General features: G+C 44.4%; 1 protein-coding gene across 1 annotated transcript in view; it reads left to right on the top strand.

The window, feature by feature from the left end:
* Window positions 1–15,604, top strand: part of LOC144684285 (EF-hand calcium-binding domain-containing protein 5-like) — a 207,835-nt gene extending 192,231 nt beyond the window's left edge. Inside the window, exons 15-17 of the mRNA XM_078547914.1 lie at window positions 2,054–2,271; window positions 11,624–11,720; window positions 15,525–15,604. Coding sequence (XP_078404040.1) covers window positions 2,054–2,271; window positions 11,624–11,720; window positions 15,525–15,604 — 395 coding nt within the window. The remainder of the gene's footprint in view (window positions 1–2,053; window positions 2,272–11,623; window positions 11,721–15,524) is intronic.
* The last annotated feature ends 642 nt before the right edge of the window (window positions 15,605–16,246 follow it).

The following is a 16,246-nucleotide window of genomic DNA, read 5'->3' as shown; positions in this document are numbered from 1 at the left end:
GGAAACAGAGTGTAGGCATTAATGGCTCATTTTCTGGTTGGCAGGATGTGATGAGTGGTGTGCCACAGGGATTAGGGCTGGGACCTCAATTCTTTACAATTTATATAAATGATTTGGATGAAAGGACCAAAGGTATGGTTGCTAAATTTGCTGATGACACAAGGGTAGGTAGGAAAGTAAGTTGTGGAGAGGACATAAGGAGGCTACAATAGGATATAGATAGATTAGGTGAGTGGGCAAAGATCTTGAAAATAGAGTATAATGTAGGAAAATGTGAGGTTGTCCATTTTGGAAAGATGAATAAAGAAGAGACATATTATCTAAATGGTGCAAGGTTGCAGAGCTCTGAGATACAAAGGAATCTGGATGCCCTAGTGCATGAATTGCAAAAGGTTAGTATGCAGGTGCAGCAAGAATTTAGCAAAGCTAATAAAATGTTATTGTTTCTTGTGAGAGGATTTGAATACAAGAGTAGGGAAGTTTTGCTTCAGTTATACAGGGCATTGGTGAGGCCACGTCTGGACTGCTGTGTACAGTATTGGTCACCTTATTAAAGGAAAGATGTAAATGCATTAGAAGCAGTTCAGAGAAGGTTTACTAAATGAATACATGGAACAAGCAGGTTATCTTATGAGGAAAGGCTGGACAGGCTAGGCTTGTATCTGCTGGAGTTTAGAAAAGTAAGAGGTGCCTTGATTGAAGCATATAAGATCCTGAGGGGACTTGACAGGGTGAATGTGGAAAGGATATTTCCTCTTGTGGGAGAATCCAGAACTTGGAGTCACTGTTTCAAAATAGCAGGTCACCAATTTAGGACAGAAATGATGAAAGATTTTTTTCTCAGAAGGTTGTGAGGCTTTGGAATTCTCTTCCTCAAAAGGTGGTTGAGGCAGAGTTGTTGAATATCTTTAAGGCAGAGGTAGAGAGATTCTTGATAAGAAAGGGGGTGAAAGGTTATCAGGGGTAGGCAGGAATGTGAGGTTAAAATCAGATCAGCTATGTGGCCTACTCCTACTCCGAATTCGTATGTTGATATGATCTGGAGCAATGGACCGTGCACCAGTCTGAATCACAGGTGTGTATTGAGTAACACTGAGCCCCTACAGCAACAAGCGCCCTTTCGAAATTTAATGATAAGCAATTGCAAGCCAGCTTGAACAATGATCAACTGAGAGAGGCCTTGGAGAGTATGTCAACTTCCTAAAAATATTTCCTTTTTAAAAAAATCGCTTTCCAGCTTTCAACCCCTCACCTTTTTTCTTGAAGGTGCTAACATTTGCTGAGGTTGTTTCAAAGGTGACAGCTGCCTTCCTTTAGCATTCCTTTTTTTTTGAGGTGAGGTAGTGAAACCTGGATTTTTACTCAGCTTTCTTTTTTAACCAGTTTACTGCGAGCATTAAAATAACGTCAATCCAAAAATCTAGGTCATTGTGTCGGTGACCCATTTGCTGCTGAGGGCCATCACAGCTGAGCTCAAACCTGGGGCTGCCCATCCATACCTTCCAGCAGTAATATCATTCAAGAGCAGGAATCCTGTCTGATTTTCTCCTCTTCCCACCCAATGAACACTGCCACAGTCATAGTAATAATAGTCTCCCGCCTGGCTGTGATCAGCTGAACTCAGCGTATGACAACAACAAAACATTCACATTTGAATTATTTCCCTCTTTGGCTTCTTCTCTATTAGATGTAAATACAAGTGCTGCCTCTTTCTGCTTCTCTCTGAAAACAGTAAACTGATGGGATGTACCAGACTAACTGCTTTTCACAATCACCTGACCATTTGAACATAGCAATGAGCCACCACTCTTTATTAAAAAATCAATCTTATGCTCTTGTGCTAATTGCATAATATGGTTTAATATACCTACAGTACTTCATTATACTAGTCATATTACAAGGATTTTAAGGTATAAATTTTATAAGCATTTTGATGCACCTTCAATGACAATGAATTAAATTGTAAAGCATAGCGATTACAGGACAGAGGCATTCACAAATGCTCGCATCCTTTCATTAATGTTTTGCTTCCTTTTGCTCTTTCCAACAATAGATCAGAATAATGGAGAAAGGCGGACAAAGCTGCAATTTCATCAGTTAATGTTGCAGGAACTGAGAGAAAGTATCAATGATCTGAGTGAGGAGTCACTTGAAGAGCTCAAGGGATCCAGCAATCCTCCAATGATGGTCCACAACATTTTTAGGATTGTGCTTCATCTCTTGCAACCGAAGTTAGACGTGGAAAACTTCACCTGGGACCAATGCAGAGATGTATGAGAGTAAATGCATAAGGCAATTCCAAAACTGTAATGCATATATTTGTTGACTTGTTGAAAAATTAATTCATGGCTCCCCCTGCTGGCTCAGTTAATGTATCCAGCAAATAGGAAAACCAGAAAGTTCAGCAAAGTCTGTATAAAGTCAGCCCAAGCAGTAGTGGGACCACTATAATCAGCCTAGTCATTCTGGATTAAAATCGTCTTAAGATTCCCACTCTTCCAATGATACCTGCTGTGCGTATTTTAGCTTTGATGACCCCCCTTCCCGTTATCGACTAGCCTGCCCACTCAACACGGATTGTTCCCTCGTCGAGTGAGCTTGGCGGGGGTGGGTGGGAGCAGTCAGGAAGCTGACCGCCACCCACGATTGGGGCCGGACCGTGATTTCGTGCTGGCGGGCCAATTAATACCCGCTCAGCATGGAACGTGTGCTTTAGCGCTCAGCACTGCCTGTGTTAATGGGGGAGGAGGGTGAGAGCACAAGTTCGCGCATGCGTACAGGTGCATGCTGGAAAAGCTCCCTGAGGCACAGAGATGCCTCAGGGAGATGCAGAATTTTGACAGTTAAAAATAAAAATCTTTGAAATGTTAAAAAAAACTTGTCCCTTCATGTGACTATCATATGAGCATGGACATGTTAGAAATTAGGATGAAATTTTTTCATTTTTTTTAATGATGAATCGAAACCTCATCCAGCCCATGGATAGGTTTCGCAAAACCTTTCGTCTGCCTGCCAACTGTAAGGTTGGAAGGGTAGCGAAAAATTTTAATCAATTACATTGTTAATGGTCTTTAATAGGTCTTTTAATTGTCAGTGGGCACGCTGTAGATTCCCACCTGCCAACCAAATAATGCACGAGTGCCCGTCTGCTCAGCGAAAAATTCTGCCCAAAGCTCTCACCTGAATAATGGCCACCTGGATGAGGCATAGGAATGAGTTCCTTCAGAAGAGGGAGAAGGAGAAAGTTGGCAAGGCATTAAAATCTGGCCTTGGAATTGGCTGCACATTCAAGTTCAATTCAACATATTCTCACAAGGAATATGGGAATAGACTGGGAAAGTGGTGTTGAGGTAGACCTGTTGGCCTAGGCACCGGAAACAACAATGGCAACAGCCCTGTCAACCCTGCAAAGTCCTCCTTACTAACATCTAGGGGGACTAGTGCCAAAATTGAGGGAGCTGTCTCACAGGCTAGTCAAGAGACAGCCTGACATAGTCATACTCACGGAATCATACCTTACAATGTCCCAGACACCACCATCACCATCCCTGGGTAAGCCCTGTCCTACTGGCAGGCCAGATCTGGCAGAGGTGATGGCACAGTGTATACAGTCAGGAGGGAGTTGACCTGGGAGTCCTCAGCATCGATTCCAGACTCCATGAAGTCTCATTCCATCAAGTCAAAGATTGGAAAGGAGACCTACTGCTGATTACCATGAATTGCGCCCTCCACCTCCACCTCCCCCCCCCCCCCCCCCCCCACCCCCCCGCCCCCCGCCCCCGACCCCTCAGCTGATGAATCAGTACTCCTCCATGTTGAACACCACTTGGAGGAAGCACTGAGGAGGCAAGGGCATGGAATGTACTCTGGGTGGGGGACTTGTCCATCACCAAGAGTGGCTCGGTAGTACCACTACAGACCAAGCTGGCTGTGTCATAAAGGACATAGCTGCTAGACTGGGTCTGTGGCAGGTGGTGAGGCAACTAACAAGAGGGAAAAACATGCTTGTCCTCATCCTCACCAACCTCCCAGCCACAGATGCATCTGTCCATCACAGTATTGGTAGGGGTAACCACCGCACAGTCCTTGTGGTGACCAAGTCCTGTCTTCACATTGAGGATACTCTCCATCGTGTTGTGTGGCACTACCCCTGTGCTAATTGGGATAGATTTCAAACAGATATAGCAACTCAAGACTGGGCAACCATGAGGTGCTGTGGGCCATCAGCAGCAGAACTGTACTAGAACACAATCTGTAACCGCATGGCCTGGCATATCCCCCACTCCACCATTACCAGCAAGCCAGGGAATCAACCCTGGTTCAATGAAAAGTGCAGGAGGCCATGCCAGGAAAACATCAGGCATACCTTAAAATTAGGTGTCAACCTGGTGAAGCTACAACACAGGACTACTTGCATGCCAAACAGCATTAGCAGCAAGTGATAAACAGAACTAAGCGTTTCCACAACCAACGGATCAGATCTAAGCTCTGCAGTCCTGCCGCATCCAGTTGTGAATGGTGGTGTACAATTAAACAACTCACTGGAGAAGGAGGCTCCACAAATAACCCCATCCTCAATGATGGAGGAGCCCAACACATCAGTGCAAAAGGTAAGGCTGAAGCATTTGCAACAATCTTCAGCCAGAAGTGCCGAGTGGATGATCCATCTCGGCCTCCTCCGGAGGTCCCCAGCATCAGAGATGCCAGTCTTCAGCCAATTCGATTTACTCTACGTGATATTAAGAAATGGCTGAAGGCACTGGATACTGCAAAGGCTATGGGCCCTTACAATGTTCCGGCAATAGTACTGAAGACATATGCTCCTAAACCTGCTGCGCCCCTAGCCAAGCTGCTCCAGTACAGCTACAACACTGGCATTTACCTGGAAATTTGGAAAATTGCCCCAGGTATGTCCTATACGCAAAAAGCAGGACAAATCCAACCCAGTCAATTACGGCCTCATCAGTCTACTCTCAATCATCAGTAAAGTGATGGAAGGGGTCATCAACAGTGCTATCAAACGGCACTTGCTTAGCAATAACCTGCTCACTGACACTCAGTTTGGGTTCCACCAGGGCCACTCAGCTTCTGACCTCATTACAGCCTTGGTTCAAACATGGACTAAAGAGCTGAACTCCAGAGGTGAGGTCAGAGTTCTGCCCTTGACGGTCAAGGCAGCATTTGACTGAATGTGGCAACGAGGAGCCCTAGCAAAATGGGAATCGGGGAAAACTCTCTACTAATTGGAATCATACCTAGCACAAAGGAAGATGGTTGTGGTTGTTGAAGGTCAATCATCTCAGTTGTAGGAAATCACTGCAGGAGTTCCTGAGGTTAGTGTCCTAGGCCCAACCATCTTTAGCTCCTTCATCAATGACCTTCCTTCTATTATAAGGTCAGAAGTGGGGATGTTCACTGATGATTGCACAATGTTCAGCACCATTCACAATTCCTTAGGTACTGAAGCAGTCCATTTCCAAGTGCAGCAAGACCTGGACAATATCCAGGCTTGGGTTGACAATTGACAAATAACATTTGCGCCACACAAGTGCCAGGTAATTACCATCCCCAACAAGAAAGAATCTAAGCATCGCCTCTTGACATTCAGTGCTATTGCCACCACTGAATTCCCCACTATTAACATCCTGGGTGTTACCATTGACCAGAAACTGAACTGGACCAGTCATATAAATACTGTGGCCACACGAGCAGGTCAGAGGCTAGGAATCCAGTGGTGAGAAACTCACCTTTTTCCCCAGAGCCTGTCCACCATCTATAGCACATGGACTACAGCAGTTGAAGAAGACAGTTCACCACCACCTTCTTAAGGGCAATTATGGATGGGCAATAAATGCTGGCCTAGCCAGCAACACCCACGACCCATGAAGGAATAAAAAAAAATGTTCAGACATGGTCTAACTAAATGGTGGAATGGGCTCAACGGGTCAAATAACCTCCTCCTGCTCCTATGTCCCTAAGACGCACTAATAGTGAATGGGCATCTTGGGACGCTTTACTAGCTTAAAGGCACTGTATAAATGACAGTTGTTGTCACACCAGCCAATCACCTGTTTTGACATGCTAGTTAAGAATTTCTTGAAAGCAGGATAAAAATTGTGTGCAATTTTAACACTATTTTTCATTAGGTTTTGGAACTTACCAAAGCAAAGCATGGATGCAGTATTTTTGATGTTCTGATGAAAGGTCACTTGACCTGAAGCATTAACTCTGTTTCTCTCCACAGATGCTGCCTCACCTGTTGAATTTTTCTAGCACTTTTGTTTTTATTTTAGAGATTACCACTTGGGTATGGTGGTGTAGTGGCTATGTTATAGAATCTTACTGGAATCATGATCCAGAAACTTGGTAATAATCCAGAGAATGTGAGGAACATAGGAACAGGAGTAGGCCATTCAGCTCATCAAGCTTCCTCCACCATTCAGTTAGATCATGGCTGATCATCTACCTCAATGCCACTTTCCCAAGCTATTTCCAAATCCCTTGATGTCATTAGTCTCCAGGAATCTATCAATTTCTGTCTTGAACGTGCTCAATGATTGAGCTTCCACATCCCTCTGAGGTAGAGAATTCCAAAGATTCACCACCCTCTGAGTGAAGAAGTTCCTCCTCATCTCAGTCTGAAATAGCCTCCCCCTTATTCTGAAATTATGTCCCCTGGTTCTAGATTCACCAGCCAAGGGAAATATCCTATCCTCATCCACCCTGTCACGCCCTGTAAAAATGTTGTAAGTTTCAATGAGATCATCTGTCATTCTTTGAAATTCTAAAGAATACAGGCCCAGTTTCCTCAATCTCTCCTCATAAGACAATCCCGCCACCCCAGGAATTAGTCTGATGAACCTCCATTGCACTCCCTCTATGGCAAGTATATCCTTCCTTAGATAAGGAGACCAGAACTGTACACAATACTCCAGGGGTGGTCTCACCAAAGCTCTATACAATTGCTGCAAGACATCTTCACTTCTGTTCTCAACTCCTCTTGCAATGAAGGCCAACTTACCATTTGCCTTCCTTATTGATTGTAGCATCTGCATGCGAGCTTTTAGTGACTCATGAACAAGGGCACTCAGGTCCCTTTGGACACCAACACTTCCCACTCTCTCTCGATTTCAGAAATATTCTGTCCTGTTTTTTCAACCAAAGCGGATAACTTCACACTTATTCACATTTTTTTCCATCTGCCATGTTCTTACCCATTCACTTAGCCTGTCCAAGTCCACATGAAACCTCCTTGCATCCTCCTCACAACTTATATTCCTACCTAGTTTTTGTGTCATCAGCAAATTTGGAAATATTATAATTGGTCCCCATGTCCAAATCACTTATATAGATTGTGAACAGCTGTGGCCCAAGCATTGATCGTTGCGGTACCTCACTGGTAACAACCTGCCATTCTGAGAACGACCCGCTTATTCCTGCTCTCTGCTTTCTATCAGTTAACCAATTCTCAATCCATACTAGCTTATTACCCCAAATCCTGTGCGCTCCAATTTTGTTTACTAACCTCCTGTGTGGGTCCTTACCAAAAGCCTTCTGAACATCTAAATGCACCACATCCTTTAGTTATGCTACAAGTAACATTCTCACAAAACTCCAACATGATTTCCCTTTCATAAATTCATGTTGATGCTGCCCAATCATATCATTACTTTCCAAGTGTCCAATTATCACATCCTTTATAACAGATTCTAACATTTTCCCTACTACTGACATCAAACTAACAGGTCTGGAGTTCTCCATTCTCCCTCCCTTCTTAAATAGTGGAATTACATTTACTACTTTCCAGTCTGTAGGAACTTTGCAGAATCTATTGCATTTTGAAAGATAATGACCAATGCATCCACTATCTCTATAGCCACCTCCTTCAACACTCTGGGATGTAGTTCATCTGGTCCAGGTATTTCTCAAACTTCAATCCAATTAACTTTTCAAGTACTACCTCTTTACTAACATTAATTTCTTTCAGTACCTCAGTTTCATAAGTCCCTTGGTTGCCTAGTATTTCTAGGAGATTTTCTGCATCTTCTTCCATAAAGACAGACACAAAGTAATTGTTTAGTTCTTCCATCATTTCCCTATTCTCCACTATAAATTCTCCTGCCCCCACCTGTAATGGGCCCACATTTGTCCTAGATAATCGTTTCCTTTTCACATACCTAAAGAAACTTTTACAATCTGCCTATATGTTACTCGCTAGTTTGCATTCATATTCTCTTTTTCCTTTCTTGGTCATCCTTTGCTGAGTTTGAAATTCCTCCCAATTCTCAGGCTTACCACTTTTCTGGCATCCTGATAAGCTTCTTCCTTTGATCCAAAATCTTCCTTGGAGCTCAAATCCCTCCATGGCAATTTGAGAATTTGAACTTAGTTTTAAAAATAACTCTAAGGAAAGTAAAAGTGACGATGAGTCTGTTAAACTGTCATACAATCCCAACTGGTTCACTAATGTTCTTTAGGAAAGGAAACCTGCTTTCCTCATTTGGTCTGGCTCTAGTCCATGCTGATAATGTTTGACTACTAAATGCCCTCTGAAATAGCCTAGCAAGCCACCCAGTTCAACAAGGACAGCTAGGGATAGGCAACAAATTCCAGTCTTACCAGTGATGCCCAAATCCTGAAAATGAATTTAAGAAGATGCATTTCAGAAACATGATTAAAGTTGCAGCCTTTTAATATACGGTTTTTTGACCATATATACCAGAAAAACTTGAGGTTTAATTCCCAGTCTATTGCATCAGCCGAGTTCATTTGGAAATCTTCAGGGGCATTACTGCTGTACTTGGTTAAACAGGAGAAAATCAACTAATAAATCATCTGTTCCTAGTTACCATCCAATGACACACAGTGTATTTATGGACTTTAGTCAAGGATCAATACTGCCTAAAATAGCTTCATCCCCCTCCCCCATCCCCTCCAACGGTTAAATAGTGTGGAGGAGAAATTAGATATCATTGTGCCTGTTTTTTGAGAATAAGTTAAGGGAGACCAATTTCAGGTTCCAATCTTGGCCTCCCCTGAAAGGGTACTAGCTGCCAAATTGGAAGCTGGCAACTTCCAAGTGTGCAGAGCACATGGCTGAAATGGGGGTTGCATCTTGAGTATGTAATTTGGGGTCTTGGTTTTAGGACCCTAATCCAAAATTGATCAGCAGCATGTGCCACACATCCTGCACACAGTTAATACAAGTCATCAGTGTTATAACCAGCAGTCTTGAAAGGGGCCATTGGAGGCTGCCAAAAAAATGGTACGGAAATATTTTTATAGCTTCCTTTCTGTGGAACGTGGAAGAACAGGAGATACCTCCCAGGATCTACTCAGTGTTGGCCAAAATTCCTAATTCCCAACTGGCAAGCTTATTGATTCTCAATGATGCAGATGAGGTCCCAAGGCACAATTAAAAACCAATGTCTTCAGGCAATACCCATCTTGTTTCAATGGTGTCATCCTTGTCACCCCACCCAGCCTGGATTCAAATCCAAGTCTTAAGTGCTCAACATTTCTCCTATCTATTTTAAATAATGATTTATCAAGTTTCTGCCAGTTACTGAGACAGACAGACACAGGAACACAGTAATAGGTTTCTTAGAACGCTTGTTCCCAGCACTTCCATAGTAGTACAGAACTGCATTTGAGCTATCATTATCATATTCAGTATCAAAACATAAGTATAGAGTTACTTACCTTGTGCAACATTAATGTACATTGTATAATGAAGGGACAATTTGCATTGATAAGTGCCACCCACAACCTGAGGATGTCCCAAAGCACTTTACAGCCAATGAAGTACTTTTGAAGTGTCATTACTGTTTGTCATGTAAGGAAATTTGGCAGCCAATTTGCACACAGCCAGATCTCACAAATATCGATGATCAAATAACAAATGTGAAATACCGCTGGAAATCTGAAATAACAATAGAAATTGCTGGGAACACTGAGCAGGTCAGGCAACATCATAGAATGCTGAAAACAGTCTTGTGAGTGAGAAAAACAGTGTTAATATTTTAGGTCAGTGACCTTTCATCAGCACTGGAGGATGTTACAAATCAATGGCTTTCATCCAAGCACATTTTTTTTCTCTTTGTTCGTGGCATGTGAGTGTCACTGGCAAGACCAGCATCTGTTGCCATCCCTAATTGTCCTTGAGAAGGTGGTGGTGAGCCACCTTCTTGAATCACTGCAGTCCATGGAGTTTAGGTACACCCACAAGGAAGGATGTCCCACAATTTTGACCCAGTGACAAAGTTAGAAAGGCAGGCAGTTTGGAGGAGAAAAGAACAAATGGGGAGGTCTGGTATAGGGTAGAGTGCAGGAGTGATTAAATGACTAAAAGGATCTTGGACAAGGTAAATAGGGGATGGTAATGGAACAACTTCAACAACAGCATTTTGTATTTATATAGCACCTTTAACATAATAAAACACCAACAATGGGTCGAGAGGAGATGTAAATAGTTACAGTAGAATAGCAGAGGAGGACGAAAGCATGAAAGTTCTGCAAAGAGGAGAAGTCTCTTATGACCCAAGACTGTGGTGGACAAGGTAGATGAACCATAGGGCTCCAGATCACCTTGCTACCAGCATACCAATAGGCGATCCCCACCCCAAACACCAGCCCAAACATTCTCTACTCCCAGTAGCTCTGATGCAACCATCCTCCATTACCAGCTTCTGCTGTCCAAGGAAATGGTTCAACTGGTTAAAATAGAAAGTTGTTAAAATCATGATAATCTGTTTAAGGGATCTTAAGGACATCAGAAGAACTCTCCTGCAATTTTTTTGAATAGTGCCATGGGATTTTTTATATCCATCTACAAGGGCAAAAAAGGCGTTAGTTTAACATCATCATCAGAAAGACATGTAAAACATTTTTGCAACATTACTTGGTTCACTATTTCAATGGAAGTGTTAACACGTTTCCCCCCTAACAATTTCCTCCTCTTCTTCCCTGAAGACACTGGCTGAAGCTAGAGCATGATTCCACAGGTGCCAGCCACCTTTTGATACTTAGTCCAAGTGGCTATGCTTAGTGCATGAGCAAAGGCATTGGGTGTTGGCTGGTTATTTTACGGTAAGGACATCACAGTTCAGCCTAGCCTTGTCTCCCGTCCAGGGTTCACACACACATGTACTTTCCAGCAGCAGACACTGCATAGTGATCAAGAACTGAACTCCTGGATTATGTCCCTCCTCACATTATGTGCAAATGCTACTAGAAAATCTTAATCAAGCCCATTCTTGCAAACTGATGTGATTTGCAAGAAGCATCCTTTCTGTCTGGTTCTAATGTGTATTCCCAACAACTTGCGTGACCTGTGGATTTAACTTTTTGTAAACTGAACTTAATAACATTATCTTAATATATATCAACTCAAAATTACTCTAGGGCAAATAGTCAAAAAAACTCAAAATGTCCCAGCAAACTGCAAAATTGCACCACAGTATTTTACTAAGGTCTGGATTTGTTTCATTTATTGACACAGGATAAATATTTGACCTCTGTGTATAATAGCTTGGTAATACCTTCAGTATTGTTCTGCTGATCTGACTTCATAGGTGTTCCAACTCTGTCCTGCTAACACTCTTTTTTGCTCTTCTCCTCTCAGAGATTGAACAATAATTTAATTGAAGAAATCTGTGCCTTTGACCCTGTTGATGAGATCGTTAAGGTAGACACCTACCTTCTGGCTCAATGCTTTATAGGTAAGATGTGCTGTCTTTATAGAGAATGAAACATTAGCACTACATACACTACGGAATAGAATTACTATCTCAGATTCACTGCCATAAATCTACATGGACAAATTCAGCAAGGCTCTGTTCCCAGTGGAGAGCCTCATTAAATAAGAGAATGAATATAGAACTGTACCTCCACTGCACAAATCTGCATTCCCACCTTGCTTGACTCCATTGCAGGAGTGTAACCTTGCTGAATTTTACCAAAACAAAAATACATGGAAAAACTCAGCATCTACGGAGAGGAATGCAGTTGACATTTCGAGTCCGTATGACCCTTCATCAGAATTAAGAAAATAGAGAAATGAGGAAATAGAGAAATAGAATTTTACCAAACTATTCTTAGTGATTTGCTGCACTTTAGAGCTAAATTCACTATGCAAAGCACTCTGATCGGTTGCAAGGTAATGTAGCAGTATACATTCTGTATAATGCCTGTACTTCCTTTAATATAGCCCATTTATTTCTTTAAACTGCAGGGTGGTGAGCATGGCAGCTCGGTGATGCTGTGATTTTAACTGACACATGATAAAGATTACCATCATTCTGGAGCCGAAGAAATTATTTTTTAAATTTCAAAGAAAATTATTCTGCACAATATTTGAATACAAATTATTATACCCCCAATTCTGTTTTTTTTCTGTATCAAACTGCTCTGGCTTTGAATCCATTGTGGTGCCAGCCTTGCCACATTACAGAATTGATTGTCCAATTCATCCTACAGTTTGAGATTAATTTTGCTAGGTCTTGAACATTCTGCTAGATATATCATCCATTCAAAGTCAGTGGCAGAAGAGTTCCAGTAATTTATTGCTTCCTTTTCTGAATGCATTGCAAATATCTTCCTAGTACAGAATTTTTCAGTGCAAAATAACTGAGAATCTTTCTTCTTAATGTGAAATTCAAATCAATGCAGAACTCTTGTCAGCTAAGAACCATCTCATCTCATGCCTATGACCTAATGTGAGTGCTTAGCAAGCTTTACACTGCAATGGAATCTCCATCCCGGTTCATTAATTGGGTATCTTCACTTTGACACTTAAACACTGAGTTAAGAAATCCTGTTTCAGAGAGTGAGTTAAATGTATCATCCCCTTGCTTTTGGGCGCTGGGTTCTGTAGTGCAATGGGATCCATGGTACAGTTCTGAGACCTAGGGCAGAATTTTCTATTCTGGAGACTAAGTGCAGTGGCAGGCGGGAAAGTCGGCTTGGTTACCGTTGGGTGGCAGGTCAGATTAATCTGTGCGATCTTTTGCTTTTCAGCCTATTAATTATACATCAATGAGGAGCTTGACGAATCTCGTGGCGGGGGGGTGCCCTATTTAAAAGGCACCCGCACTGACATGCACTCACTGCAGGCCGGTTGTGCTGTTTTGTTCTGGTTTTCAACGGCACCCAAAAGAACCAAACCCTCCCCTCTACAGTTCAGCAAGGCCTCCTTGGGGAATCTCCTCCAGACCATCCAGGAAAGGCGGGAAGTCTTCTTTCCTTGGGGTTGGGAGCAGGAGATCCTCCCACCTGACCATGCTGGCCTGGGAGGAGGTCGCCAGGGAGGTCACTGTCGGTGCCCAACAAAAAGGACTGCCCTGCAGTGCAGGAAAAGGTTGAATGATCTGATGTGCTCCACCAGGGTAAGTGAAACTTCTACTGACTCCAAACTCACATTCTCATTCCGGCATCAGGCAATCTAAGGTTTAGAGGGATGTCACACACGACCAGCAGATGGGACATCAACAGTGAATATCTTCCAGCCACTTTAAGCTCACCATCTCATGTAAATTCTTGCACAAAGAGCGTTCTAATCCCTTACAGGGGAGGGCTTAGCACACACAACAGGTATGCATACTTCTGAAGTGCTCTTTCATCCATTGTGTTCAAAGTCAATCCATCTGTCTTTATGCAGGACAAGATCACCCACAACAGAAGGGAGAGAGCCAAGACCAGAGGGGGACCCTAGAGTTGAGGACACTCTCGTCCCACGAGAAGCAGGTGGCAGAGTTCACTGGAGAGGATAGAGTTCATACCCAGAAGGCGAGATCAGCCTCCCCCAACATGGCAGTGAAGGTCCATCCAGCACACATCAGCCACAAGCGAACAATGGCTATGAGTGACCTATAGTGTTGGAGCCTGCCTTGTCAATCACTAATTATCTCTCCTCTCCATTCCAGCTACCAGCAAGAAAAGGCAGAGGAAGACAAGCAAGCGCCTCAGCCCCAGCCCCCAGACCAGCTCAGGTGAGGATGCTGAAGAACCATAAGATGAAAACCCATCACTGCATTCACCTGCACCCTCCACCAGTGCAGATAAACTCACCTCGTGGGACCTATAGAGTAGGCTTGGGTTCACAGCCTGGTGATCACCTCACCGACACAGGTCTACACCAAAGGGGAGCAGTGGCAGCCTATGTCTCTGACACCAAAGGGCTACTGCAGACCAGACCCCTGCTGAGTCCGAGTCCGATGATGAGCCTCTGGAATAGGCCCTGAGAGAAACGTTGGAGATGCAGAGACAAGTAAGGGAACAGCAGACAGAGTTGTTGGAGGCTGTCACCAGACTAGAACGAAGGTTAGAGGAGTCCATCTACCTTCTGTCTGATGTCGTGGCTCCAGCATGCAAGTGCATCAAAGTCTCCATGGGAAATATGGCGGCCGCCTAAGAGACCCAGGTCCAGCTTCTGCTAGATTTGCGCTCGGACCTGCACATGCTCTAGCCATGGGTGCGTTCCAGCAGTGGCTAGGTGAGAGGGGGCGGGGCACCTAGACTGCCCTCCAGATTCCCATTCTCCTCAAGGAGTCAGGAAGGGGCCCTCAGGCACCCAAAGGGAGGAGGAGCTCCATCCTGACAACCTGGGGACATCCACCCAGGACACTTCAATTCTGCTCTGCCAGTGACCCCATCAAGTCCAGCAAGTCAGACCAAGGAGGGTGAACCCTTAACTGCTCGCAGTCACCTCACTGAATGGTACAGGGATCAGGGGCCTCAATGGCAACATGATAAGGTGATGCCTATCATACCCATTGTAGCCCATCTACTCTGCAGGGAGGGAGGCCACTGTGGGCCCCTCACCCTTCCACACAGAGAGCTCACATGCTGTCTGGGGATGAGGTGGGGATAGGCTCAAGCATTAAGGGCACCAGCAAGCACTGTTAATGACATGTCTCTTTGAGCCTTATCCTGATTTCTACATGGGCTCACTGCTCTGGAGAGTGCAAGCCAGAACCCTTCTGGATGACCTGCAGTGCTTCAATCAGATGGCACACAATCTGATGGTTTTTTTTGTAAGAGTGGAAGCATGGGAAAGATACATGAAACCCAATTGCTCTCAACCCCACCTTCTCACTTTGCATAGAAGTTAAGCCATAAAAGAAGAGAGAGAGAGAAGATGGGAGGGGGCCAGCCACACTTGAAAGAATTGACCTACTTCAAGGAGTGGGCAGCCCAACTGGCAGGGGTGGAGCAGGACAGATCCATCGGGAATGGAGAGACTGTAGCCTCCATCCAGTAAGGATCCATGCATATCATTGAAACATAAGGGTCAAGGGTTCCTTCATGTTGGAGGCAGCTCATGCAGTCACGCACTCTCTCCTCTCTCACTTACAGGTGCCACCAGGAAAAGGGCAAGGCCAGAAACTGAGGAAAGGCAAAATACTGCGGATGCTGGAAATCTGCTCTGAAGAGTCATACAGACTCAAAACGTTAGCTCTGTCTTTCTCTCCATAGATGCTGTCAGACCTGCTGAGTTTTTCCAGCATTTTTTGTTTTTGTTTCAGAAATTGAGGAACCTTATCCAGCACGAATACAAACCCGGAGAGGAGCAAGGACTTTGCGGATGAAGAACGTGCACCTGTAAAGGCATCAGAGCAGACACCTGCACCCTCCACCAGCCCAGAAACACACACCACAGTGGGTATTAGTTCTAGTTTAGGAAGGGTCTCACATTCTGGTGGTCACTGCATGGACGCATGCCCGCAGCATGAGGAGGCGGGGTCAGCCAAGCTTACAAGCACATGGATGAGTGCTGGGGAAGAGGCATCTGCGAGGTTCATGCCCGATGACAGGCCTCTGGAATCAGCCTTCCAAGAGACGCTGGAGAGGCAGCAAGAGATGGGGGAAAATCAGACAGAGATATCGGAGGCCCTCACCATGGTGTCACGTGAGACAGAGGAGTCTGTCCACCTGCTGGCTGATGAAGTGGTGCGGACCTGTGCACACATGGATGTCCCCATGGGGGTGGTGGACTCCATGGAGAACCTGGTGCAGCAGATTCTGCCGGAAATGCGCATAGACCTCCACTCCATCGCTGTAGCCCTGGGTGAGTTTCTGCAGTGGCTATGCGAGAGGGGGACAAAGCTCCTTGACCTCCCTTCAGGTGCCCCTTCCCCTCAAGGCGTCAGGCCAAGGCCTTCGGGCACCCAAAGTGAAGAAGAGCAGCAGTTGGACACCCCTGGGACCTCCACTCAGGACTCTCTGACTGTGTCTGGCCTTTCTGAAT

This window comes from Cetorhinus maximus, chromosome 9 (genome assembly GCF_964194155.1).
Source record: "Cetorhinus maximus chromosome 9, sCetMax3.hap1.1, whole genome shotgun sequence".
In the NCBI taxonomy this organism is placed as follows: Eukaryota; Metazoa; Chordata; class Chondrichthyes; order Lamniformes; family Cetorhinidae; genus Cetorhinus; species Cetorhinus maximus.
This window is presented reverse-complemented; position numbering and strand designations above follow the sequence as displayed.